General features: G+C 36.3%; 1 protein-coding gene across 2 annotated transcripts; it reads right to left on the bottom strand.

Annotated features, from left to right (window-relative positions):
• Positions 1-917: 917 nt before the first annotated feature.
• Positions 918-25,873, bottom strand: vmp1 (vacuole membrane protein 1). 2 transcript variants are annotated; one of them, XM_046863026.1, is made up of 12 exons: positions 25,743-25,873; positions 24,930-25,020; positions 23,572-23,704; positions 19,682-19,772; positions 17,559-17,669; positions 13,487-13,654; positions 10,852-10,983; positions 9,709-9,789; positions 5,530-5,646; positions 4,963-5,024; positions 2,184-2,286; positions 918-1,828 (listed from the first exon to the last, which is right to left on the bottom strand). In XM_046863026.1, the coding sequence occupies exons 2-12, from the start codon at positions 25,006-25,008 to the stop codon at positions 1,685-1,687; spliced, it is 1,221 nt and encodes a 406-aa protein (XP_046718982.1). In that variant the 5' UTR covers positions 25,009-25,020; positions 25,743-25,873; the 3' UTR covers positions 918-1,684. The 2 variants fall into 2 exon arrangements, with proteins under 2 accessions (XP_046718982.1, XP_046718983.1); XM_046863027.1 differs by lacking the exon at positions 25,743-25,873 and adding an exon at positions 25,119-25,594.
• Between the last annotated feature and the right edge of the window lie 182 nt (positions 25,874-26,055).

Raw genomic sequence — 26,055 nt, 5'->3', positions numbered from 1 at the left:
AATGCAAATGAGCTTTATTTTACATATATGCAAATTCAATTACTCATTTGTTTAAGGGCTTCAATTTGTGCTACACTCATTGCAAAAAAAAAAAAGCATGAATCGAATTTCAGGGGTGTAGAAAAACCGGACTATAAAACAGCAAATCTGAAACTCTCACTTCTCTAAAATTGAAAGATCATTTCACAAACCCGAGTTGAAAAAAATCTCACTTCAGTTTCCTGGTTACAATTTTTTTTTCTCTCCCATTTTCTTGGGAAATCCAAACTCCAACCGTCTTTTTTTTTTTTGTATTAAAAGGCAGAAGTGAACAGAAGTTGGTATTGCAAAACAGAAGCTCTTTCATTTCCTCTGAGGTGACAAACCCAAAATTTCAGTCAGCCTACAGACTGTTGTCGCCTTACAGACTTCAGAGCCAACACCAGTCTGATAAGCTATCTGACATGACGGGACTGTGAGAACACGCTGCTCCTGATAAGATTTATAAAAAAGAAAGAAAAAAAAAAAAGGAACCTCGACGTTTCGACTTCCCCACAAGCCTACTGGCAAATTCAAACCCGTCCCACGTCATTTTATTGTTCGGTTTAAAAAAAAAAAAAAAAAAAAGACCTCCCCTTCTGGAGATTTCTTCTCACTCCAATTGGCTGAACACTTGGGTCAAATTACATTGAAGAACCTACAAAAGATACAACAATTTCTGAAATGTTAAACATTAAACCTCAATCAGGAATCACTTTATAAATGACACTTACCTCTGTGGATGGAAATTTAAAAAATCCTCTCCGATTTGGAAGTGGCAAAAAGAACTAATAGCTCCATGAATTCATTTTAGAACATGTATAAAGGGGAAAGGATTCATTTTTGGATTTTGGTCTCCAACAGAATTAAACCAGGGTGTAAAAAAAAAAAAAAAGAGGTTTTAGCTTCACAGAGAATTTATTAAGACAGAAAAACAAAAAACCCCCATAATCGAGGCAGTTCAAGTTAAATGCCTATATGGATGGTACATGAGGTTAGGTCAGTTATGTTGATCAGATTTAAATAACATGTTTTGTCACATTATGGCAGAAAGTCTATTCTGACTTCCATAAACTATGTTAAAACATTATTTACACGATGTGCAGGCATTTAAGAAATCATACAGCTTTTTCTTTTTTTTTTTTTTAATCCTGTTCAGTATTGCTGTCCTTGGAAAGGAAACTGAAAAATGCCTTCAGAAAATAAAGACAGACAACTGCCTCTGAAAACACACTCATTGCATCACCAGTCTCACCCAAAAAAAAGAACCCCCACGCATACTGTTAAAGAAAAAAAATAATTCTACGTGATCAGAACTGGATTCAGTTCGATGGAAGCATGACCCTGCGATGTTGCGTAAGGTTTTACCGTCCACAGTCTGTGTTAATCTCCTGGATCGCTGTAGAGGTTAAAAAAACCACCAAGTTCTAACAGCTGATGTTAATAGGCAAACGCTACAGACAAATTGGGGATTGAGAACAGGGGGGAGGGGAGGGAGGGGACTGGTTGAGGGGAGGGGGTACAACATAATGGTACACAGAGAAGCACATGTCAAATTAGTGCTCGTTCCATCTTTTTTTTTTTTTTTTTTTTCCCTCCAGGTTAAATATCCCCCCCAAAAAATAATAAAATAAATGGGAGCCTGAGATGATTTACTGTGAGTCTATCACTTGGTTTTCTCTTCAGAGTGCCTCTTCTGCTGCTGCCGCTTGGCATAGCTCTGTGCCATGGAATTTATGATGGACAAAATGAAGTAGCAGACCATGACGAGTACCAGTTTCTCAAAGACCCAGGAGAGCCAGTTCTCACCCTGCACACACACACATGAAACCAAACACACATTTACTAATGAGAATGCTGTTTAAAAAAAAAAAAATCCACTATCAACACAAAGCTGTAAATGTACATTAAGCTCGGATTTCCTCAAGTTTTATATAAAACTAAATTTTATTTTATATATATATAATATATTTTTCCTATTTATTTCCCAATCCAAATCCACAGGCTTGTTTGAGAAACAGGCTAAAACTCAAGCAGGTTTCCCAACAGAAGTTAAATATTGAATGCTGAATGAACTGGAATCAAAATACAATGTGGAACCTGCATTAAAAAAAAAAAAAAAAATCTTCCCGAAACAACAAAAGAGAAACACGTGTGCTTCTTACCGCAGGTGTTCCATCCCCAGCTGGGTGATGAAGCTTAGCTCGCTGCACTTCCAGATATTCACGGAAAGGCTTCTGTAAGGAAACACCGAACCCGGGTATGGCCCTGTGAACACAAGCACACATTAGGCCAATTTCTGACTTACCATCTTCCAGGATCCACTACAGCTGCTGAAGCAAGTCCACTAAACATCTCCGACTGTTCTCTGTGTGCTCCCTGTGAGGTGGCAGAGCACACTGAAGGGAAAGATCTCTGAACACATGCTTATATTACCGAGGTTCCTGTTAGAACTGGTCTGGGGCTATTAATCAGGAAGTGAGTCGACATTGTGTCATCAGTGACATGCAGGAAGAACCGCCCAGGTTCGAAGTAGTGACTGTCAGTGACACGTATCTAATACGCTACACAGCTCAAACACTCGCAAAACAAAAAGGATCATTTTGTATCTTCATTGTTTAGATTTGAGGCTGGATTAATAAACATATCCATATAAATACTTAGTCTAATCCACACTGAACAATAAGTTTCCATGTAATGAATTCAATCCCAAATCTGATCGAAGTGGGCTGTGATTTTTCTATGATAAATATTTAATCACAATTGTGAATGGCAGAACAACACAGGATGCTTCTGAGTCACAGGAAGTGCTGGGGGGGAAAAACAAAAAAAAAAAGCTTAACGGCCATTCTAATTTTGACTGGTGTGGTTGATGCTACAACCTACTTCTTGCTTTCTTGCTTATCTTTCTCTTTAAATTGCACGTAGGTCTCAGAATTGCACTGTTTCACATTAACTCATCAGAATAACTGCTCTATAGGAGGTGTTACGTGCTCGGCAGGTGATGATTCAGACTACAGCTCAGAATGTAACCAAAACCACGACAGAACTAGATTGCATGCAAAAAAAAAAAACTTTAGACACGGAAGAGTTTGGTAATGAACTCCCTTTTTTTTTTTTTTTTGCAGAAACTTGTCCTCAGAAATTGTATAAATGAAGACCCGATTATTCGAAGGACAAACGAGCTACTCTTTAATCATCAGTCGGACCAACCCTAGAGTACAGATTAAACTAAATTAGGTGAAATCAGCTAAATGACTCAGCAGGGCTTTTTACTAACCGTTACGACATTGTGTACTTTATTTAGACAAGAATCCGACTAATTAGGGATAGCTGCGAAGCTCTGAGAGAAGATATTACACACATATGTACAACTTTGTTCCAAGTAATTCACCACTTTATGAAAAAAGCAGCTCTTCTGTTATGATAAGGGTTCGTCGTTCATGTGTTGGCCGGCTGCTCCTCGCCCGAGCGCCACGAGGACGAGTCACTAAGCGATCGCGCCACCCTACGCGTTTATGGGGCTTTTTTCCCCCCTACCCAACTGACCACTTGTTCGAAACAAAACGACAAAGATAAATGAGTCGAACATTTTTTTCCTCCGGATCAACACAGAATTATTCGCCACGAAATTGTGGATTTGAAGCCTAAACATGTGACCTTGATTAAAGAGGGAAGTCGAAGTCAGCAAAACAAAAAAGGAAGAATTTGGGTGAATTGTGAATTTTTTTTGGTGTCATTTCAGTTAAATTGTTTATGTAGTTTATTTTTTTACAGCTTTTATTCAGGTACTGGGAGCATAGAACACATCCAGGAATATTTTCTGTTCGTTTTGGGGAATTTACGAGATCTGAAGGAAATTGAACTGAAGTTAAGCTGTGAGAAAATATCTTGGTGTAGAAATTACATATGGAATGTGGAAGGACATTTGAGACCATACAAAGAAATTGCATGTAATCAAGCACAAGCAATACAACTCAGAACACACACACACACACACACACAATTGTGAAAATGTAAACTTTTTAAACCCAATACCTTACATTTGGAAGAACACACACTGCTACACTCAATTTACAGAGACACATGAATATGTAGAAAATGTATATTAAAACATATAAGGAAAATATAGTTAAGGTTTTGATCTACTTTTTCTGGTTCTAGGTCTCTCTCTCTCACACACACACACACACACACACACACACACACACACACACACACACACACACACAATAATGTATAAGGTGTGTGTGGTGGGGGGACTTTTCATTTCAGATGTGGTGTGAAATATTCATTCAGGATTTTTGCCTGTTTTCCCCCCACTTTCAATAATTAATAACCAACACAATAATTCAATAATATAGGTTTACAGTAATACAGTGTAATGTGTAGTGTATTTATATTGCGTAGCCCCAACTACAGCTACAGACAAAGAGACCTGACTTTGAGATCAACTGAAAAATATTTGACGTCTTTGTAAATTGTGTAGAACTTTTTCACAACTAAGTCAAGCTGAACTGTTAAAATTGTTTTTTTTTTCATTTATTTTTATTTCGCATGGTCACATGTTCTGACTGGAAGATTGTACCAAGATGCCTCCAAGTTATTCCTTCCATTTCCCACTTTACAGCAATAGATTATTTTCTTTTTCTTATTCATTCATTTTTATGCTCATTCTGGAAGGACTTCATATTAAACAGTATTGTGGACTATTACACCAGTTATAATAAATAACACTTTATTCTTTTCATTTTGATTAATCTTGTTCCCCTACTTCATTAAAGGATTGAATTAAACCTTTTTAACCATTTGCAAGTGGTTTTCTGCTTTTGTTTGAATTTTTTTTAAAAGCCTAATTTTGGGAACTCCGACATGATTCAAATGCACGGATTCCCATGATTTAATGGTTTTTTCCAACAGAAACATGAATGCGTTATTACTCACCCGATCAGGGAGACCATCTGCTCCACTATGTGCTTGCTGAACGTTATGATTACAAAGAGTTTCTATGGAGAGACGAGATGTACAGAGCATTTCAGACAGTGAATCAAGAGCATGAGTGATAATGCTTTGGGGGTCAAACTAGCATGAGGAGGAAAGGAAACGGTTCAAGCTCTCTTTGTCTTCAGGAGATGCTGAAACACACTCCCAGAAGGAGAAATGAGATCACTGCCTGACACAAGCTCACTGCTGCTTTGATGACTCGCTCGGCACTTCCAGGGAGCGGCCATTTTCTCGCCCCTTCTCATGGTTTAACTCCAGTGTTTTCGGTGATTAAGCAGAAATCTGACATTCTGCTTTAACAACCACACTTGAGTCACAAAATGGAAATGAGAAAAGTCCAACCTTTTATGGCCAGCTGTGACTTCAGTCATTATTAATGCTTAAATGAATGCTGTTGTTCTAAAAACAATGAGCCAACTACATGTACAGTCATATCTGCGATGAGGCAACAAGTCCAGATCTCTAAAAAGAAAAAAATCTGAAAAACAAAGTATTGATTCATTATACCTGAATGTGCATCTTGATAACCGCTTTTCCGATTAGCGTCGCTCCAAAAAAGGTCCAAAACGGGATCAGAAAATGGCCGCATGTAATCCCAGCAAGGTCAAACAAAGGGTTTGGGATCTAAATGGTAAAAGAAAAAAGAAAGAGATTTAGAGATGCTACCATTCAGTTTATCAGGATCAGTATTTTTGGCCAAAAGCAGAAATAAATGGTGGCTATCAAAAAAAAAATAAAAAAAAAAAAAATAAAAATAAAAAGGGAAAAATTATCTTGCAAAATAGACACAAAAAAATATAGATTTAAATCTATCGAACTGATTTGTATTTTATACACACACACAGACACACAGACACAGACACACACACACACACACACACACACAGTATTTTATGTATTATATTCGCAATGTAAATGATTTCAGTGTGAAAGCCATTTGGTCAGTCATGTTTTAATCTATTTTTCAATTCTTTTTTTTTTTTTAATTATATTCTTACAAATTTTCTAAGCTTTAAAATAATAATAATAAAAAAAAAAAATTTTTAACAGAAACAAATGAAAAATGGGAATGGATAAATCAAATCTGCCAAAATCAGAATAAAAAAAAATAAAAATTGTGGCATCTCAAATCTGATTATTTTTGTACATTTTTATTTAATAAATGTTTCAATAAACTGTACATTTTACATTGTCATTTACTAACCAACCAAAGGCACTACAAGATGACACACAGTATTTACCGGCTTCACCGACTCTACACGACTTGGAAAAACACCATAAACTGTTGTTAAACTCTAAAGCATCAGTGTATTCAGAATGTAGTTTAGTGTAAAAAATTGAATTAAATAAAATCAGGCAAAAACAAATTAAATGCAAAAAAGCATGAATTAAATGGAGATAAACAGCTTTACTGCATTTCTTTTTATTTCTATAGTCACCCCTGAGCAATAATCTTTTACATGCTGATCCTGAATAGAAAAAAAAAAGCATATAATATATAACTAAAATATTATGTATATATTTATTTATGGATTCTGGGTATTTTTATGTGTATCTTCTCAATCATATTTTTGGAAATCTGCACCTGGTGATTTCTGTGGTTTTTTTTTCCTCCCAACAATCATTTACCTCTTATTGCCATAAACCAGAGATTAAAAATATTTTTTCGATTTTTCTTCAATTAATTTAGATCTAATAATTAAATCAAATCATTTTTGAACGTTTCTCAGTTCACTGAACATTTACAATAAATGTTTTCCCCCCACAATACACTCATTCCCTGATAGTTTGATTTTCTAAATTACCTATATTTCATAAAGTGTGTATGAAAATGCTCTGACTGGCAGGATATAAAGATGTACAACAATAATTTGTACAATATAAATACAAATAAAACGAAAGAATGGGAAAGCAGTCGTCTAAATTTAGCTTCGGTCACCAATTTTACAACCGTCTGCGTTTCAATGTAAATGTAAAAATCCCCAGAAATTATAACATACACAATAAATTATCTCTATTTATACACCACTATACTTATTTAAATTATTTTGTTCCATACATGAAAATTATACTCACATTCCCAACACACACACACACACACACACACACTCTTACACTTTTCCTGTAGTGTGTTCCTAAGAGGGAAAAGCACATCTAAGAATGTGTTGCGATTTAAATATAATAACGATACGAATTTATTTCGTTAGAAATAATTACAAATAATTATAAATTAGAAAGATTTGTACTTTTATAAAAAAATAAAATATGAATAAATAAAATATGAATAAATACAAGCATACTGCAGTTTTCTAAATCCCCTATTACTACAAAAAATAAATTTAAAAAGAATATAAAATAAATATGTATTATGATTAAAATTATTATTAGTATTATCAATATTATTAATTTATTAAATTTACAGACTAAGCAGACACTGGTGTCTTTTAGCTTTTAGCTACTATTAAAAAGCTTTTGCTATTTAAAAATGTATTAAACACAAATATCCTGCTACATTCAAGCTTTTAAAATTTTTTATTATCAGATCTACGGTTTCTTAAGGAACTACTGCATATTTTTTCCTAATGTAATTTGTGAAATGATTTTAAATTACTAATTTTACAGAGAAATCACACCATCTTATCTCCTCTGTACCTGTGTCTTTGCATTGCGTTATTTTGTGACGTCACTGTGAAGCGCTACGTTGCCGATGACGGAGAGGGAAAGACGCTGCGTGATGCATTGTGGGATTTAGAGTAAATCGGTGCATTACGCTGATACGGCTCTAACGTGAACATTACAGGCAATCTGGCTCTTCTCTTCGTTCTTTCTGGGAAAATAATGCAGCAGGCTACAGTTTGGTATCTGTGTCTTCTACAATATTTCGATCATTTTATCTGTAGCATCTAATAATCCTTTTAAGACCAAAAACATTTATTCTAAGAGACAATGTTCTAGAGAAACAAGGCTTTTCTGAAAAAGCTGCTGTGCAAGGAAGTATTTTGCTTACACAGCTGATAAAGTATATTCATCCAGAACATCCGCATTCTCTGGAAACCATGTGCACATATACAGTACACACTCGCTGGCCAGTTTAATAAGAACACCTGCAACCCTGCTTATTCAGCCAAGTCATTAGGCTTCACTCGCCTAATCTTTCACAAATCTTCACCTGTCTGCCTCTGTGAGCTTTTGCCCACTGTTCGCTCTGTTCTCGGTCGACAGAAGCGGAAGTTGGTGTGGTTTGCTGAAAGTGTAGCACATCCGCCTCAAGGACTGACATTCTGAAATGCTTTTTTCGCTCACCACGGTTGTAAAGAGTGGTTTTTTCAGAGTTCCCCGTCACCTCAGAATCTTTCTGTTCTTTCATCTTTTTCTGCTTGCAGAACTGCTGCTCAATGGAGGTTTTTTTCTTTGCACCATTCTGGGGTAGTCCAGAAACTTGATTAAAAAAAATGCTCATACCAGCACCAACATGCTATGCCATGTTAAAATCGAAGAAAACAGAAATCCCCTAATTTTTACATCTACTCAATGCAATGTTTGCTATGTGTATATAGCCCCCTTCAAAAGTATTGGAACGACACATTTTTTGTTGTTTTGAGATAAAAAGACGTTTGTAGGATATATAAATATATATATATAAATATATATATATATATATATATATATATATATATATATATATATATATATATAGAGAGAGAGAGAGAGAGAGAGAGAGAGAGAGAGAGAGAGAGAGAGAGAGAGAGAGAGAGATTATGAATATTTAGATAGATGGAACAATGGAAACTAACATAACAGCTTTGCATAAATATATAATTTCAGGATTGTGTCAAAAAAAAAAAAAAGTGTGGCAAAAACCCTCATCTTTGTGATTAGAATATGTTTTTAAAAATTATTTCTATTACATAAAAAAATTTACCTCTAGAGTTGTTTTAACAAAATAGCTGACTTGCTTTTTGGGTGAGCAAAAGTACTGGAACAGAACAACTCAATCATTAACCCTTAATATTTGGTTGCATGTCTTTGCTTATAAATGCATCAAGCTGGCAACCAACGGACACTAAACCAAACTGTTTCTCCCTTCAGTTTCCTCTCCAGGTGGTAAAATACTATTCAATTGGGTTATGGTTTGGGTTAAGGATTGACTTGGTCTATTAATCTAAAACATTCCACTTCCTTCCCCTAATGAAGTCCTTTCTTGGGTCATTGTCTTGATGTAATGTGAAATTCCTTGATACTGTAAATTGCCCTGTGAACTTCTGAATGAAAACTTTGTCGCATATTAGTGAGCTCATTCAAGAAGCAACCGTGCAAGCCCAAGCCATGACAATAGTCGATGTTAATCTTGGTACCAGAACATTTCTGGCTCATCTCTGAGGCAACCTGTGGAGGTTGTCCATAAGGAAGACTGTCTTTTGGGGAGTTTCACAGCTTTTACAATCTTTCTGTCAACTGCTGTTGTTTTTCTTAGCCAAACTGTTCGTCGTCTGGTTGTTACACCAGTCGTTTCCTTCCTACTCAGGACATTCCACGTTGCTGTATCATTCATGTATCTTTTGATCGCCAACCCTCCAGTGTATCGCAAAAACAAAACAATTGGCCTTATTGTTTTAATACTGTGAGAGGGTACTGCACTGTATTTATACACACACACAAAGTTTACAGGTTAAAGAAAGCACTTACTGAGGCACAGGCCAGGATACCGAAGAAGCCTACTTTCTGAACCATGTTTTGTACAGCAAGTTTTGCTCTTGATGCAAAGTCCTAAAAAAAACAAAGAAATATATAGAATATAAAAAAACCAACATACTTTGCATTATTGTTACAGTGCATTAAATACTGAAAAAGCTAATTTCCTCCTAGTTTGTGAGACTGAAATATGGCTTGCTAAAAGCTATATATTCAGTAGTCATTTGGACCTGACAAGCTTTATATCATTAGTATGAAAGCTATATAAAGTAGATTCCGGAGAGAAAATATGATGCCAGAGTGTTGAGCAATGAGATCACTTCAGGCAAGACTGCAAAAAAAAAAAAAAAAAAAAAAAAAGGCGCATTCAGAGTACAGTGTGTTGAAACAGATGACTGAATGAAACTGTTTATTTTAGACTCTCATAGCCGGCTCAGTGGAAGAAAAAAGAAAAAAAAAAAAGGGGAGAAATATTTTTGCTGAAGCAGCATCTGCTGAAAGGTACCAAACTGAATCCTGCTTTAAACATTTAACCAATTAAAATACTGCCGGTGAAAGAAACAGTCCACGTGAGGTCCACTCAGACACTAACGGCATGTAATTAAAAGGAAGCTCTCATTATGAGTCACCCGCAGCTCAAAGGGTTTACTGGAAGTCAAGGGAGGGGTTTTCAAAGAAGTGGTCACATGACCAGGAGCAGTAAACCACAACACTGAGGTAGTCACCGAGATCTATCAGAAACCTGACAGGATCCAATAACCTGGTGTCTAGAGGGGGGATTAGCACCTTCAAATCCAGGAACAAAATACAAAAATACAAAGAACACAGGGTGCTGTGGAATGCCGTATGAACACCTTAATTCCATGCTTGAAGGTGGACAAGGTGTTCCTGAGTTCATTGCCGTTTGCTGTACACTGCATTACAATCGAAAAAGTTAATCTGACTCATATAGAGACTTGTTTGATGATGCAAAAAATAAAAAAAAAAAAAATAAAAATCATACACCTATAGCAGTTGAACTGCTTGAAGAAATGTAAAATATGTCACTACTAACAAAGTTCATGATCGTGCAATACATTGTAGAGTATGTCTGTTTCTGTGGCAATGTGTGTGTGTCATCCTGAACACATTCCTCACCTGTGCGCTCTCTGCTTGTTCCAGCATCTCTTCAAATTCCTCATAGTCCTCATCATCCGGTTCAGCCCCAGAAAGACGGGCCGCTCGTGCCATGAAATACGGAGGAAGTTCTCCAATAGCAGTACCGGCTCCCTGTGTATTACAATACAATACATATAAAACAATATGTTTAGAAAAAGAAAAAACTTTTTTGTGCCATGTTCCAAAGCAATGACTCATTCGAAACAGGTCTGAAAATAAAAATAAAAAACCCAACAACTAAAAAAACAAATTCTGACATGAACACTCACTCATTGTTTAACTATTTAGTATAAGGCTAGTTAAGTCTGCAAAAAAATACTAAAAAAAAAAAAAAATGCTAAAAGAAAAAAAATTCTACAATTATTTTAACAATTCAGAACGTGATGCAGTTTGGCTTCATCAATTTCCAAAGTGTGCAGTTATTTAAAAAAATAAAATAAAAATAATATATAAAATTATCCAAAATACCCATCTTAAAAACATTTAACATCACAATATCAACACAATATTTATTGAGCACAAAATATTATATTGCTAATTTATATAATGTATTAAGGTGTAATAATACACGTATTCCTGCCGAAATGTTTCGGTACAGGGCTTTCGGTTCGGTGCACACGTGTACCGAATGCAATCCTTTTCATGTGTGGAACATAGATACAATTTCCCTCAGGAGCGTATTAAGTGGCGGACCACAAGTTTGGTAAGTGTCTGGCTTGCACTTTTAGTGCATATTTTTTTATTATTATAATTAAACTTGAAAACATACACAATGCCAAAAAATAAAAAATAAAAATACATAAAGAAAAAAAACTAGAGTTAGCACTGTGGCTACTCGCTATGTGCCGGAAATGAGATTTGTTTCGCGAATGCATAAAAATGATAAAGAATCAGTAGTGTTAGCATTAGCCGCTAACCTAGCACTTCAGATTCTTTAGCTTTTTATGCCCAGCTTCAAGAATTTCTCTTGAAAGTGAGATGTATCGAGAAAGTGAATGAATGAAGGATGAAAGGAGGTGCTAAAATAAGTAGAACAGTTAAGTTGATCATATATTTATATAAATTTTTTTAATATTAAAATGTGAATCCCACACACATTTGTATTACCCAAATGTCGACTAACAAATGCAAACTATTTAAACTCTCCCCCTTTTTTTTTTATTTTACTAAATCAATTTAAATTCTGCTAATTTAATTAACTACTCAGTTTATTCAATACAACAAAATGTGTAGTTAGCTAATTGTATTTATTGTGTTTCATTTTTTTTAATAACATATTTTATCTATTATTTAACCAAGTAGGCATTATATTTAAAATTGTTTTAAAAATGTCAACTGTTGTTCACGAATGTTAACAATAATAAACTGTGTTAATTAAAAAAACGACCAGCAATTTTATGCTTTGCATTTTTTTCCCCTCAAACCGTACCAAAATTGTACCGAACCATGATAAAAAAAATCATGTACATACACACACACACACACACACACACACACACACACACACACACGTTTATTATATTTTATACATTTTTATATTTATATATTAAAGTTATACTTTATAGTCAAAATTGAAATATAGAACATAACACAAAAACAACCCACATGGCAGTGTACAGGTTTTACACCTTATTAAAGACTCATTGATGCAGAAGTTGTAACTTTACTTTACAAAAAAATTATTTTTAAATGTCACTATTTTGAACAAACTCTAAAGCACCTTCCAGACGCCATAAAACTCTGAAGCCCCCTCCCTCGATACATGCACACATTTCTCAAGAGCCAGTCTTCATGTTGAGTTTTTCATCCTTTTTCTAAGGGAGGGGAAACTAACATTCTTCATCTGGGTGAATCCAACATATGGCAAATCAATCAACTAGCTTGTAATAGACAGTTCTACCAATTACCCTTCTCTGTTTGAGAGAGAGAACATTTGTCTCGCTCAATATACACAGTTTAGAGCTGAGTGGCATTGAGGAATAGGCAGTTTTAATGTGGTGCTCTATTATATAATATATATTTAAAAAAAGAAGAAGCAGAAACCCCTTTTTTATGTTTTTACTTCTTGTATTGATGAAACTGAAATTCCCTTTACATGAACCAACTGCCTTCACCTCCTCGTCTCTTAACTGGCACCCTAGTCATCAGTCAAATACTGGATTGAGTTTAAGGTTTTATTAATTGTTGGTAATTCTTTAACAGCGTGGTGGCAAGCTATAGCTCTGACCTCCTTTGTGTCCTTGCTTCTAGAAAAGCTCGAAGACCCTCTTTAGACCTTCTCCAGACGCTTTGAACTATTCAGGAATTCGGAGGGTTTAAGATGACCAGTCTTTTACTGGTGCAGATTATGGTTTAGTTTTTATACCAGCACTCTGGCAATTGACAATTTTTCTGTCTGAGGTAAATAATGATCTGATGTAATAATGGACTTCTCATGAATTCCTCTGCAATGTTGTGCTTAATTCCTTTATTTATTCATTTTCTCATGTCCAAAGGTGTTTCGATTGCTAAGGCTAATTTTTAGGGGGCTTTTCCAGTCATGATGTGAAAGATTTGATGGGTGCGAAGAGTAATGTGAAAAATGGAATGGTGATTAAATGTGATTAACACTCACCCACATGCAGGCCTCCAGCCGGACCTTAGACATAATGGTCCAGAGGGACACGCTGTCTTGCACACCATCCTCCTCTGGACACATAATCTGAGTCGGGTATGGCGGCTCGGGGAAGTTCACAGAACCGCACTCGTACGCGGCCAGCGTGACAGAAGCTATGTGTGGGCCCTGCACAGATAAAGATCATGCCTGTAAGCCTTTTCCTGTTCTTTCCTCTGTAAAAAAAATAAAAAGATAAACGTGCACATCTACTTGAGATGAAAGCATGAGACCTTTTTTTTTTTCAGATGTGAAGATAGTGTGTGTGTGTGTGTGTGTGTGTGTGTGTGTGTGTGTGTGTGTGTGTGTGTGTTGGGGGTTCTTGGGTATAAATCACAAGCGCATTAATCAGGGTCGAGCACCAATCATAACAACTGGCTTTTATGATACATCACCGGCACCTCTCAAACACAACACTTCCCATACTGTCTTTTATTAAACTCACGAGTCACGCTATGTACTTAGTATAGCCTTAACACTCACAGACAAGGGGGGAGAGTCAAAAGGTAATGCATTGCTCACAAAAGTATCCGACCAGTAGACTAAACATAATCAACCGAGACAAAAAGAAAAAAAAAGAAAAGAGAGACTGAAGTTTGTGATGTCCAGCATAGTGTGTGGGAATCTTAGTGGGGGAACGTTTCAAATACAAAGCACCACGGCTCAAACACATTGCAAACCCCTGACACATCGGTCACTCATCCGACCCCACTGAGAGGAGACCCCCCTCCACCCACACCCCCCACCAAGGGTCCGGTTACCGTTTTATAAGCTCAAGGCAACAATTTTAAATCTCAGTTGGTTTCTGGACGTTTCTTAACAAAATCCTATGTTTACTTAATGACCTAAATATTAGTAACCAAGTCTAATTTAACAGTCTTTGAGATTTATTTATGACCCGATCAAAGTTCCGACCGGCGCAAAGTCTCCTGCAGTTCGCAAGTGTCAATGGGATTAAAGCGGAAAAAAACTAACTTGCGTAAAACCTTTAAAAAAAAAAAAAAAGTTAGAGAAGGGAATAGAAAGTGTTTTTGAGGAACTGTGACCAACCGTTAAGAAAATCCATTATTCAGAAATGTTACAACCATCGACACAAAGACACTACTGAAGAGAAAAACCTGAGATGAAGAAAAAAAATCCAACACAATCCAAACTTTAAATAATCCTTAAAAGCAAATGAAATAAACAATTCAGACTGGATATAACAGTAGCCTGGATGCCTGGAACAAGCACATTTAATGTCCAAGCTATTAGTTTATTTAATTCATAGCTGCCTGACAGAAACGACTTGATTTAAACAGAACAAGAAGAAGAAGACGAAGAAGAAGAAGAAAGGGGGGGGGTACCACAATGAGTACCCCTTATATACTTCCACAGAAATCATTTTTTATTTGTGTGTATATTTTAACTTCATACTGTAGTTCATTCTTGACAATCATTAGTGGCCAATCAGACATTTTTCTCACAAAATATGTCTTTTTATAGTGAGTTCTTATTTATAATGTTCTCTCATGATATTAGAAAAAGGCTAGTCCAAGAAAAAGCTCAGTTACTGTTAGTTTTGACAATCTGGTGGTTCTACACCCTTTGAGATATATATGGATAGTCATCCATGTCCAGCTCAGTCAAATATGTCCAACATGACTGTATTCAATGTCTAGATTTGAAAGGATTGATGGACAAATATATACGACTAGAGGTTTTATTTCAAATAATTTGCTGTTACAGCATTCTTTCCATTCTGCCTGCCATTTGTCTAATATATAGTGGTTGACTGAAGGCTTGAGGTCAGAGTGTAGCTTCACGGCGGTAACACGTACGGTAACTTAATACATACACTACTTCTTCCACACTGGTCAAAGAAAGCTGATTGTGGACTGCTGCTTTACCCTATGGACGCTTGTAGGCAATCGTTACAAAATCAGGAACCGGTATGTAAAATGATGATTATTCAACACAAGTATGATATTATTCACGCCCCACTTGTATAATGTCGATATCGGGGAAATATGTGCAATAACTTCAGTGGAAAAAAACAATAAATCGGCATCATTGTTCGCTGCTGCTACGCATTTCATTTGACTCCAAATATATCTTAATATGTAAATTTGATTGAAATTTCTTATTTTTATTTTAATCTTTACTTTATTTTACTGCGAACAACTGCAGTTTCACTATGGGATCACTCAAGTATAAAAATTTGGTGCAAGGCGGTTTTAGAACTCACTCTCTATTGCTCTCTCTGCAAGCAAAACATGTCGGTGACTCAACTAGATCGAAGCAAGATTCGAACTGATGTAAAGACAGACCTCGACCTTCTCGATCGTTCCGCCGAAATTTTCTTTGATCAAACCGCTTTGATAGAAAAGGATAAGGAGCGTAAGTCGTTTCTTAGCCTGTGTTTAATACAGAAAACAAACGTACATTTCATTAGCTGTGAATTTTTGATTCGGCCAAGTCGATTCAGGAAACAGTACGATGTAGTGAGATGCTGTTAATGACTGGTCTTAATTGTCAAAAAATAAAAAATAAAATAAAAAGAGAAAAAGAGCAGCCATCTTGGAACTAGGCAGTACCCTAGAGCTTTTATTTCTGACCTGTTTTGCCGTTCTAGATATTCGAATCACATTATAATTGGTTTAGAAAAGCAGATCTGTAACACCTCAGCAGGTTAAACCTACACACACTAATATTTGATTGTGTAGCAGAATAATCCGTGTTAAACCAAACACCTATTAATAAATCTATTAAAGCAGAGGTGTCTGGTTTTATCTTAAAAAAAAAAAAAAAACAAGCGTGAGGTAATGTTTTCATTCCAACTCCTAATTCCACCTGTTTCATTAGTCATTCGTGGTCTGCGTCTTATCGGGTGTGGCTCTGCTTGGATGGAATAAAAAGTCAGAGTCAAGCTGGGAGGAAAAAAACAAACAAAAAAAACAACAACCTCGGAAACCCCTTATATTAGAAGGCGTGGATGCCTTTGGAAGAGCTTAAGTCTTTCAGTGAAACTGACTTTGGAAAAGGGAACGTCGTCGTAAAAAAAGGCATGCTCTCGTTCCTCAGACATTCGCCTCAAGATGCCTGCGAAGCTGAGGAATGCCTGCAGTCAGCACCGGCGCGGCTGTTGAGTCAGTGGAGCCACAGATCAAGTCACAAGTTGAAGATGAGCTCATTGTGCAGTCATGATGCAGAAGAGCCTGATCAGGTGACACCGGGAGAGTTAAAATAGCTCGCTTTCCCAGACAAAAGAAGCATTAGGTCACTTTACTCTACCAAGTGAACAAGTGTTTGTGTTCAATGTGCAATAAGACAGTACATTTGGGTCATCCCCCCCCCCCGAAACACGTCCACCCTGGAGTGAGAAAGCAAACATTTCCGACCAGCTCCTAGTAACTAGGCCAAGGATCCAAGCAGACACCGTGGATTCAGAAGAAAGGAAAGCACTGTGTTCGTGTCTGGAGGCCTAGACGAAAAAAAAAAGAACACTCTCCACTCTGGCAGTTTCACGTCCCCGTTTGTCAAAGTTCGGCACGAACGCTCGCCACATGCGAGTCGTTACACTGTTGTGATGACTTCATCGGTGCTGACCAGAAATCAACGGCCCTGACCAACCTCTGATGAGTCTGAGTCAGTGCTGATGAGCACGTCATTCCATCAGACGGACAAACCGTGAGAAGCAGTTTCAGAAACTAGTTCATCATCCAGTCATTTCATCGGTACGTGGGTGCGAAACAATCCGAATAAAATGAGAGGACAATTTCACATATACAGACACTGATTGTCTGCATGCGCTTAAAAAACAATACTAAACTAACAGGGAGCAGCATTTTAGCTCTATTTTTGGAAGAGCTGACAGTTGATATGGGGAACTTCTTTATTTGACTGTGACGCATCAGTTAGCTTGCCCTCTGGCTACAATTCATCGGAAAATGCAGACCGATTTGTTGGTTTGTTTTAGCCATATCGCCAAAATTAAATAGATATCACAACAAATCTCGACAGTTTCAAATCTGTATATTTCTTTTACTCTTACCAGGTAAAGAAGGAAAGTGTGAAGGCCAGTGCCAAGGCCTACTGAAGACAAAATTCCCAAGCCTACCCAGTAGGCACACCACAGGATCTTCGTCTCCATGTACTGTACATACTGCAGGGGGCAACAAAAAAAAAGAAGAAAAAAAAAAAAGAAAAAAAAAAAATTCATTTCCGTTCATATCATTTTAGCAAACAATTCCAAAGACATGGAACAAAGTCTACAGAACAAAACTACAACAAATTGAGTGTCACTTGCATTTTATATAAATTTTAAAATATATATTAAATATATATATATATAAAAAAACATTCAAGCATTAATACAATGTAGAAACATGTGCGGAACATGTGGTGTGCACAAAGTGGAATCTTTTCCTGCATCAGCATGTCCTGAAATCGTTTATTCCTCTTTTTTATATACAATAATTTGCCTATTTTGTTCTGATTGGTTAAAGAATGACGTATTTTCCGTGTATATATATATATTTTTTTCCACTTAATGTTCTGTGAGGAAAAGTTCATTCTTGTGATCAGTTTGACACAGTAATTCCCTCACCACCATTTCTTTTTCTACCCCCTCTGGATTTTCAAATGAATAAAGTAATGCAGCTCATCATATTGGTAGGAACCTGCATAGCTTTCCATCCTGAACATTTCTCTCGGACTTTTCATAGGAGTCTCCTTACAAAAGAGAAATGACAAATGTTTTATGTCGCTGTAAATTATTAACTCCTTCTTGCAAATTTCAAAGTAAAATATCTTTCATTTACTCCATGACTCTCAGTCTGTCGGTTGCTACTTATGAGAATCGGGGTCACTTTATTTGTGTTTAATTGTGCAGTTTGGTTACAACGTGATATGTTTAACACACACGTGGCAGGCAATTTAATGCAAAAAAATACGCAAATCTGGTGGACTCTATTGTAATCTATAATACAGAAGCCAGAAACAACAGCTGAGTGTAGTAAGTGTATTAAACGCACAAGTGGGGGGAAAACGGACTGAAAATATCCGAATTTTATAGGATTTCAAATTGAACTCAATCGATGGTTGTGCCTTTCTGCTTAAATATGCTTAAAAACGTAATTACCCCATTATTAACGGAAAATCAGCGTTTCAGTATCAGCATCTTTCCACTGATATTTCATCTCTGTACTTATTTACGTAAAAGTGCGCGCTATTACGTACGTATTACATCTTTACACGCCAGTCATTACCCACAAACGTATTGAACTGCTGAATTTGGAAGACTAAGCTACTTGAATGAAGAAGATAAGAGTATTACTTATGAATAAATTATTATCGAGCGGTTCATCAGATATGACGATGCTCTGATTAAAGGAGCGCAGAGACGCATCATACTGCCATGGGTTAATTGTGTACTTTTACTTTTGTCACCAGAGTGAAAAGCAGGTACTGCTGCAATTTATATGACAGTGTAAAGAAATATTAATAGAAGAATTTTTTTCATTGCATTTGAAATTTGAATCACTAAAATAGTTTTCATGATAATCCCGAAACTGTGGTGAAATATTATTTTTTTGTTTTATAATTTTTATTAGTAAATTCAGGCTAAGGGTTATTATATATATATATATATATATATACACACACACACACACACACACACACACACACACACACACACACACAGTACAGACCAAAAGTTTGAACACACCTTCTCATTCAAAGAGTTTTCTTTATTTTCATGACTATGAAAATTGTAGAGTCACACTGAAGGCATCAAAACTATGAATTAACACATGTGGAATTATATACATAACAAAAAAGTGTGAAACAACTGAAAATATATCATATTGTAGGTTCTTCAAAGTAGCCACCTTTTGCTTAGATTACTGCTTTGCACACTCTTGGCATTCTCTTGATGCCTACTTTGAAGAACCTACAATATGACATATTTTCAGTTCACTTTTTTGTTATGTATATAATTCCATATAAAACCCTTAGCCTGAATTTACTAATAAAAAAATTAAAACAAGGCAAACATTTTTTTTATACAAAATAAATGTAAAAAAATGTATTGAACACATGCAAAATAAAGAAATTAAAAAATAATTATAATACATTTTAAAAACGCACTCCCTGATATATGGAATCTCTCACCGTTTGATGCGCTCCTTCTATTGAGTAGGCCACTGTGAAGACTGAAAAAAGCACTAGGACCAAAAACACTGAATATCTTCTGTACCACAGCCTGTAAAGTAACAAATCAAATATTTTATACAAGATTATACTTTTGACATGTACACACAATCTAAACCAGACATGCTGAAACTTCCCAGCCACAGTTTTATTTGCACATCTCTTTAAAGTCCCCATAAGTTTGTATAATCCACCATTAATATATCATTTTCTAAGCAGAAAAAAAAAAAAAAAAAAACCACAGATAAGACAAAGTACAGCAATACAGTCTTTTTTTTTTTTTTTTTTTTTGAATCGTCGTCTCATGTACAAACACGGTCTTAAAATTTAAACGTTTTTAAATTAGAAGCCATAAAATTTTGTTTTGGCGGCTAATAAAAAAAAAAAAAACGTATTCCCCCTATTCAAATATTTCAGTCTAAAAAAAAAAAAAGAAAAAAGAAAAAGTGAAATCATTTGAAGCAGTTCAGTGGCATTCCTTATTAAGATATTTTGACTATTATTAAATAAGCAATTATGTCAAACACAAATTTATTTGATTAAATATTTATTTCCCCTTATTATTTCTCATGATAAATTTTTTTGTCAATAAAAAAAAAAAAAAAAAAAAAAAAAGCACTACATTCTCACACCTTTTTCAAACTCTTGCGCAATTCCACATTCATACACAGATTCCATCTTTTGAATTTGAATTAGGGGGCGATTTGTTTTCGTGTTAAAAATAAAAAGAAGCTCCTACACAACCTATTTAAAGTTAGCCAGGTCATTTCAAGATTTATATTTTTAGTATTTTCCACCCCGCCCACACCCTACAGTCCGAATAGCCCCTGCAAAAAGGCTTTGGCACCCGTTTATATAAAAGCCATTGAGCTATATTATATTATAGTGTACATTTTCAGGCTCTCGAATCGAACTGGGCAAAAGGAAATGATACACTTCCTATCACAGCTACCTGACTGCAATATCAGCTGCAAAACAAGTCACAGATTATTTAAAAGCATGCGTATACATATGGGACTGTCTCTATATCAACAACTAGCACGAGGACTTGGAACAGTCAAAAAGCCATATATAAATATTCCAAAAATTATATAAATATATATAAAGTAGGACTTGATGCTTCCTTTGTGTAAAAAAAAAGCCTTAGTATTATAAATGTATATGCCTTACATATAAAAAGAAGTAATAACAAATTCAGACATTTGACCTTGCTGTGACCTTGAAGCTGTCCGGATCGCTCTAAAATTCGAACGAGGTCATTTATACCGGTTACAATGATAAACGTATATAAATCAGTCGACCGCTTGTTTTTGAGATAGCGATTATCTTGTATAGTGAAGGACATCATGTGTCCGCTACCCAGCGACAGCGGAATGTATCCGTGCTAATTCCCCTAATCGAGTTCAATTGGAAACCAGCTTGCTGTTGCTGAGGATGGCTCCACATGCACAGCTGAAAAATAGGCACTCTTTTTTTCCACAGATTGCTTTAGATCGAGCAGCTTGGACACCACGGAGACGTTCTTCGACAATGATTTAAGAACTACAGCAGATTCGCATCGAAGTCTCCATCAATGAACAGTTTATAACGGATGGACATTCGGTGCCAACCATATTTTTTTATTGCCACGGTCTCTTTAGGTATAAATGTATAGGGAGTTATTTCAAATTGATATTCGTAATGTTTTTTGTTTGTTTTCCCCCTCAGTAAAGCAGATTTGTGACAATATCCATTACAAAAAGCACCATACAAATAAAACTGAATAGAAATGTATAATATATGATACAGTGTAATATATTAGACGTTCACTTCGGTGCTCCTCCATGAAGAAGTCTAAGAACTGAAGACATTATGTTTTGCGGTTCCCCACTAATCATTTTTCTCCCTCAAACGTTATTAAAGAAGTAAAATCATTTTCCTATAATGAAATTTAGCCTTATGTACTCTTTGTATAAAAGCAGGTGTGAATATATGTTGACCCAAAAACATCTGTCTTTCAAGGATGATAGATAGATGGTAGATATTGAATGACATACACTCCTTTAACCCCTTATAGCCATGTAGTTTTATTCTACTATGAAAAAATCGAAATGATCAGGAAGTATATGCTGAATATCAGGAAGCTTTAATATGCAAAATTCTGCTCTGTTTCTAGGTCTCCATTGAAACATAAGCAAATTTAGCGATTTTGATGAGGTTCACTGTTTTTGAACAAAAGCTGAGACTTTCCTCAGGTCCTATCGCTTCTTCTGAAGCGTGCGCTCAGATGAGAAGCTAATGGAATTTTTGGGGTTTTGTTATTAATAATAAAAATAAAAAAATAAAAAGTGATACCAAGAATACTATTTTTCAGAAATGAATAGAAATATAAAGATTAATAATATAAAGATTCGATTTTCAATCAAGTTGTTATAAAAAATTTATAATAATTTCTAAGGAATTTTATTACAATTATTAAAAAAAAAGGAAACATTTAAAAAGTAAAAAAAATAATAATGCTTTTCCTTTTTAATGAAGTGCTTTCAGACTTCCTGATCCCACTGTACATCATAAATGGTGCCAGCTGTGTATCTTAGTAAGAGCCGTTTATTAACAGTGTGACGTATTCATAGAATTGTTCCCACAATAGCACAATTAAAAATATATCATAAGCACATGTTTATTATTTATGCTCATAGGCACAAATAAATATTAAATATAATAACTTAATATAAAATATTACAAAAGTACAGCTAATATATTTGTTATCTATGAAAGCATTTCTACTTTAAAAAGACAGAAATAAAGAAAAAAAAGAATAGAAAAGAAAAGAAATAATCAGAAGTCTGAGAATGCGCCACTGATTTTTTTTTTTTAGAGACTTTATCACCCTTTTGTCCTTGGGTTTTTTTTTTCAGATAAATCCCTCATACGCATTGTTTTTTTTCATCAGTAAAACGTTCTGCCATGTCCCACCTATTACTGGCATAGAAGCTTTTTGTAACAGAAATGAGCTGTAAAACGAATATTTTGAAATATAAATAATGCCAAAATGAGCACGTATTAGCATTAAAAACCAGGGTTGCCTGCAACTCTTGCACTGTGCTGTGCGTTTATTTTTATGAGCAGCTCAGTAGTCCTAGGTTAATCCCACACTGACTTCTAGTGATGTTGGAAAGGATCAGTGGTGGTTACTATACACCATTCCTGTGCTTGAGATCAGGCACGATTTCCATTTCGGCTTCAGGAATACCGAAGCACTTGCTTTTGAATGGTAGCAAAAGTACAAATACTGACCTATGAGAACTACATTTGAATCATTCGTGCAATTCGGGTTCCAATCTCCTGCACAGAGAGCGTTTTTTTATTATTATTGCAGACACCCAGTGAGACTCGTCCTCAAAGCCTCAAAGTCTCGGGAGAACCGGAAAGGAACAGCCCACCCAACCAAATACAGATACTTAACAATGGACTCAAGTACAGTCTATTTACTAACCAAGACCTCACTATGCATTAGTGGCAGTTGTCTTGTTTTATGTGCTCTTAGTTTTCAGTGATATGAGGAAGTGATTTTGGTTGAAGCTGGGTCTCATAAAGGGGGATATTAAGTTCCACCTAATGTTGGAAGGAGCTCTGGTGAACGCCACTGATCTACAGAGAGCTAGTTTAATCAGTATTGGGGACATCATGCTGTGCATTGTGTTTGGGCCAAATCCTGGAATCATCAAAAGTATTCAATTGAAATAAAACTCTTTGTTGGGAAGGAGCTCTTACATTTGACCCATTGAGAGAAACATGGAGGCAAATGAGAGTCATGGACATTATGCTGTAACCCTGAACAAAGATCAGGAGAATGTGATGAAGGGGCTTACTTCCATGTCCACTCCTTCAAAGTGATGAGTGTCTCTAAGAAGGAATACTGCAGCGTCTGGAAGGGCTTTCTCCACAGCACCAGAGAGAGACGCTCTTCTCGCTCCTGCTGCCGTCTTTCTCTGGCCGACACGTCTGTATGCAACACATCACACGTCACTGAGCGCATTTCCGACTAACAAATAGAATTAAATCAGCAACCTCATAGAGCAGGATTTCCCGCCCGGGGGTTTGTGGTGGTATTGCGGGGGAGGATTGTGAGACTGCGATGGAAAGGTCAATGACGCATTAAGTTTTATATGTAAGTGTGAAACGAATCAGATCCATTTATACGACAGCCGTCTTTATCAAAACCACAATTAAAAAGGGAGAAACTCTAGAGAAGTAAATTGAAGGACTCTTGGTTCACGTAATGAGATAGCAGTTCGCAGCAGCGCGACGGAAACGGCATTCTTAGCCAAGACCAAATCCACCGTGGCTGAAGGCGGTTTCGTTTTGTTTTAAGAATTCCTTGAAATATCTCAAATTGGACTGAGCCTTCGCCAGGAAAAGTAGCACAAGCAATGCGAGGTATGTTCTGCAATTAGAGCGAGGAATATTTAAAATTCGGACTTGCATGTGACTACGGCCGAACCCCCTCGCAAGTGTGTGACTTGCTGACTCTGTTTGAGGTCACTTGGTCACGTTGGTTGGCTCTCATCATCTCCGGGAGTAATTGAGGCAAATAATATTATAAACATATACACATACACACGGATCAGGAATAACATTATGACCCCCTGCCTAATATTGTGTTGTTCCCCCTTTTTGCTGTGTAAAAACAGTCCAGACCCATTGAACATTAACAGCATTAACTTCATCAGCAATTTAAACTACAGCGGCTCGTCTGCTGGATCGGATCACAAGGGCCAGTCCTGTCGCTGGTTCACCGCTGTTCCTTCCTTGGACCATTTGGACAGATACTGACCACGGCAGACCAGGAAACCCCTCACGAGGGCTGCCGTTTTTTTGGAGATGCTCCTACCTACACGATTTGTCGCTTTTATCAAATTCGTGCAAACCTGTACACTTGCCCATTTTTTCTGCTTCGAACACACCGATCGAAGACAAAATGCTGCCTGACGTATCCCACTCGCTAACAGGTGCCATGATGAAGAGATAACCAGTGTTATTCCTTTCGCCCGTCAATGTTACGCCTGATTCAGCAGTATTTACACGAACAACACACATCCACTTTATCTAGTCAATGGGCTGGTATCTACAGTTGACCCTTGGCCGGTAAAACTGGAATTTCTTTTTCACGTGGCACGGGTTGGACAAAGACTGCCGGAAGGACGAAGGTCCTTCCCGATAGACTGACCTTTAAAATTCCCATTACGGCTCTCTTTGGATCCGAGTCGCCTCTGCGGAAATTCGCAATCTGCAGCATTCTCAGCCATGGCTTCAACCGCCTTAGGGAGAAGGAGAAAAACAAAATTAGACAAAATATCCAAGTTTTATGCATAATGTTTCTTGTGTTGGTTTTCTTCTGCAGGTCTGATCTCCTCACACTATTAGATCAAGGCAGGAAGGAATGGGATAGATAAGGTTTCACAAGATCCAGCAGTCCACAGCTGAGAAGGGCGAAGGGCAAAGTGCACTCACACTAGACACTCAGTCAAGTGTGTTAGTGTTTAACCAGAGAATTGAAGGCCAGTAAGAAGCGTTTAAAGGCCTGGTCGTGTTTTAAAGGCGATGTTCTTGTATATAGCGGGATATATAAGTGGACTTCCCCTCAAACACTCATATACAGCAGGGTGCACTTTGGGGTCCTCTTTAAGACTCAGATTAGCATGCTAGCTCGCCGGCTTCCTGTTTCCTGCGTCCAGCCGGCTGTCACATGGTGGGTCAAGTTAATCGGACAGTTTTAGGATTAAACATATAAAACACAAGTCTCGAATCTTTATCGATAACGAGTCACAGTGAAATAAATCCACCATGTGACACAGCACATCGGCGCGGCTAGCACGCTAGCATTCGAGTCGGCTTTCTTGTTATTTACTACGCAGGTTTTCTTTTTTTTTTTTTTTTAGAAAACAAATAATCGTCTCATAAATAAACACGGATTGAGTCGGACAGCATTAATAAGCCATATATTGTTCGATTTCGATCACAAAAACGTTAATAATAATACCTTTTAGCTTTATTAACTCTGCCCAGGCAACTGATTCCTCCTGCCAATGTGGATGAACGACACAAACACCGGTAGCTCACTTCCGGGAAATGAATAACCCAGGACTTTTTTTTTTTTTAACAAAATAAAAGCCAATCATTCTAATTTATTAAATATGATTAACCCTACAAAAAAAAAAAAATTATATTATTCCTTTTATTGTATTTTTTTTGTAAAGATTTTTCTCCCTATCCCTGATTTATTTCAAGTTTATTTGCTGATTAATATAAATTTTCATTTATCACAGCCAAACTTTGTAAAACAAGACCAAGTC

The sequence above is a fragment of the Silurus meridionalis genome, chromosome 12, assembly GCF_014805685.1.
Source record: "Silurus meridionalis isolate SWU-2019-XX chromosome 12, ASM1480568v1, whole genome shotgun sequence".
NCBI classification, from domain to species: Eukaryota; Metazoa; Chordata; class Actinopteri; order Siluriformes; family Siluridae; genus Silurus; species Silurus meridionalis.
The sequence above is the reverse complement of the archived record's forward strand: the minus strand, read 5'-3'. Positions and strand labels throughout refer to the sequence as shown.

What these genes read in the sequence shown, in the direction of transcription:
- vmp1 (XM_046863026.1), bottom strand. Translation starts at nt 25,008, where the DNA reads ATGGCTGAGAATGCTGCAGATTGCGAATTTCCGCAGAGGCGACTCGGA. An exon ending in ACACTTTCCTTCTTTACCTG is followed by an intron (nt 13,655 to 17,558) that starts GTAAGAGTAAAA and finishes TTATCTGTGCAG; the next exon opens with GGCCCACACATAGCTTCTGT. An exon ending in CTGGGGATGGAACACCTGCG is followed by an intron (nt 1,829 to 2,183) that starts GTAAGAAGCACA and finishes GTGTGTGTGCAG; the next exon opens with GGTGAGAACTGGCTCTCCTG.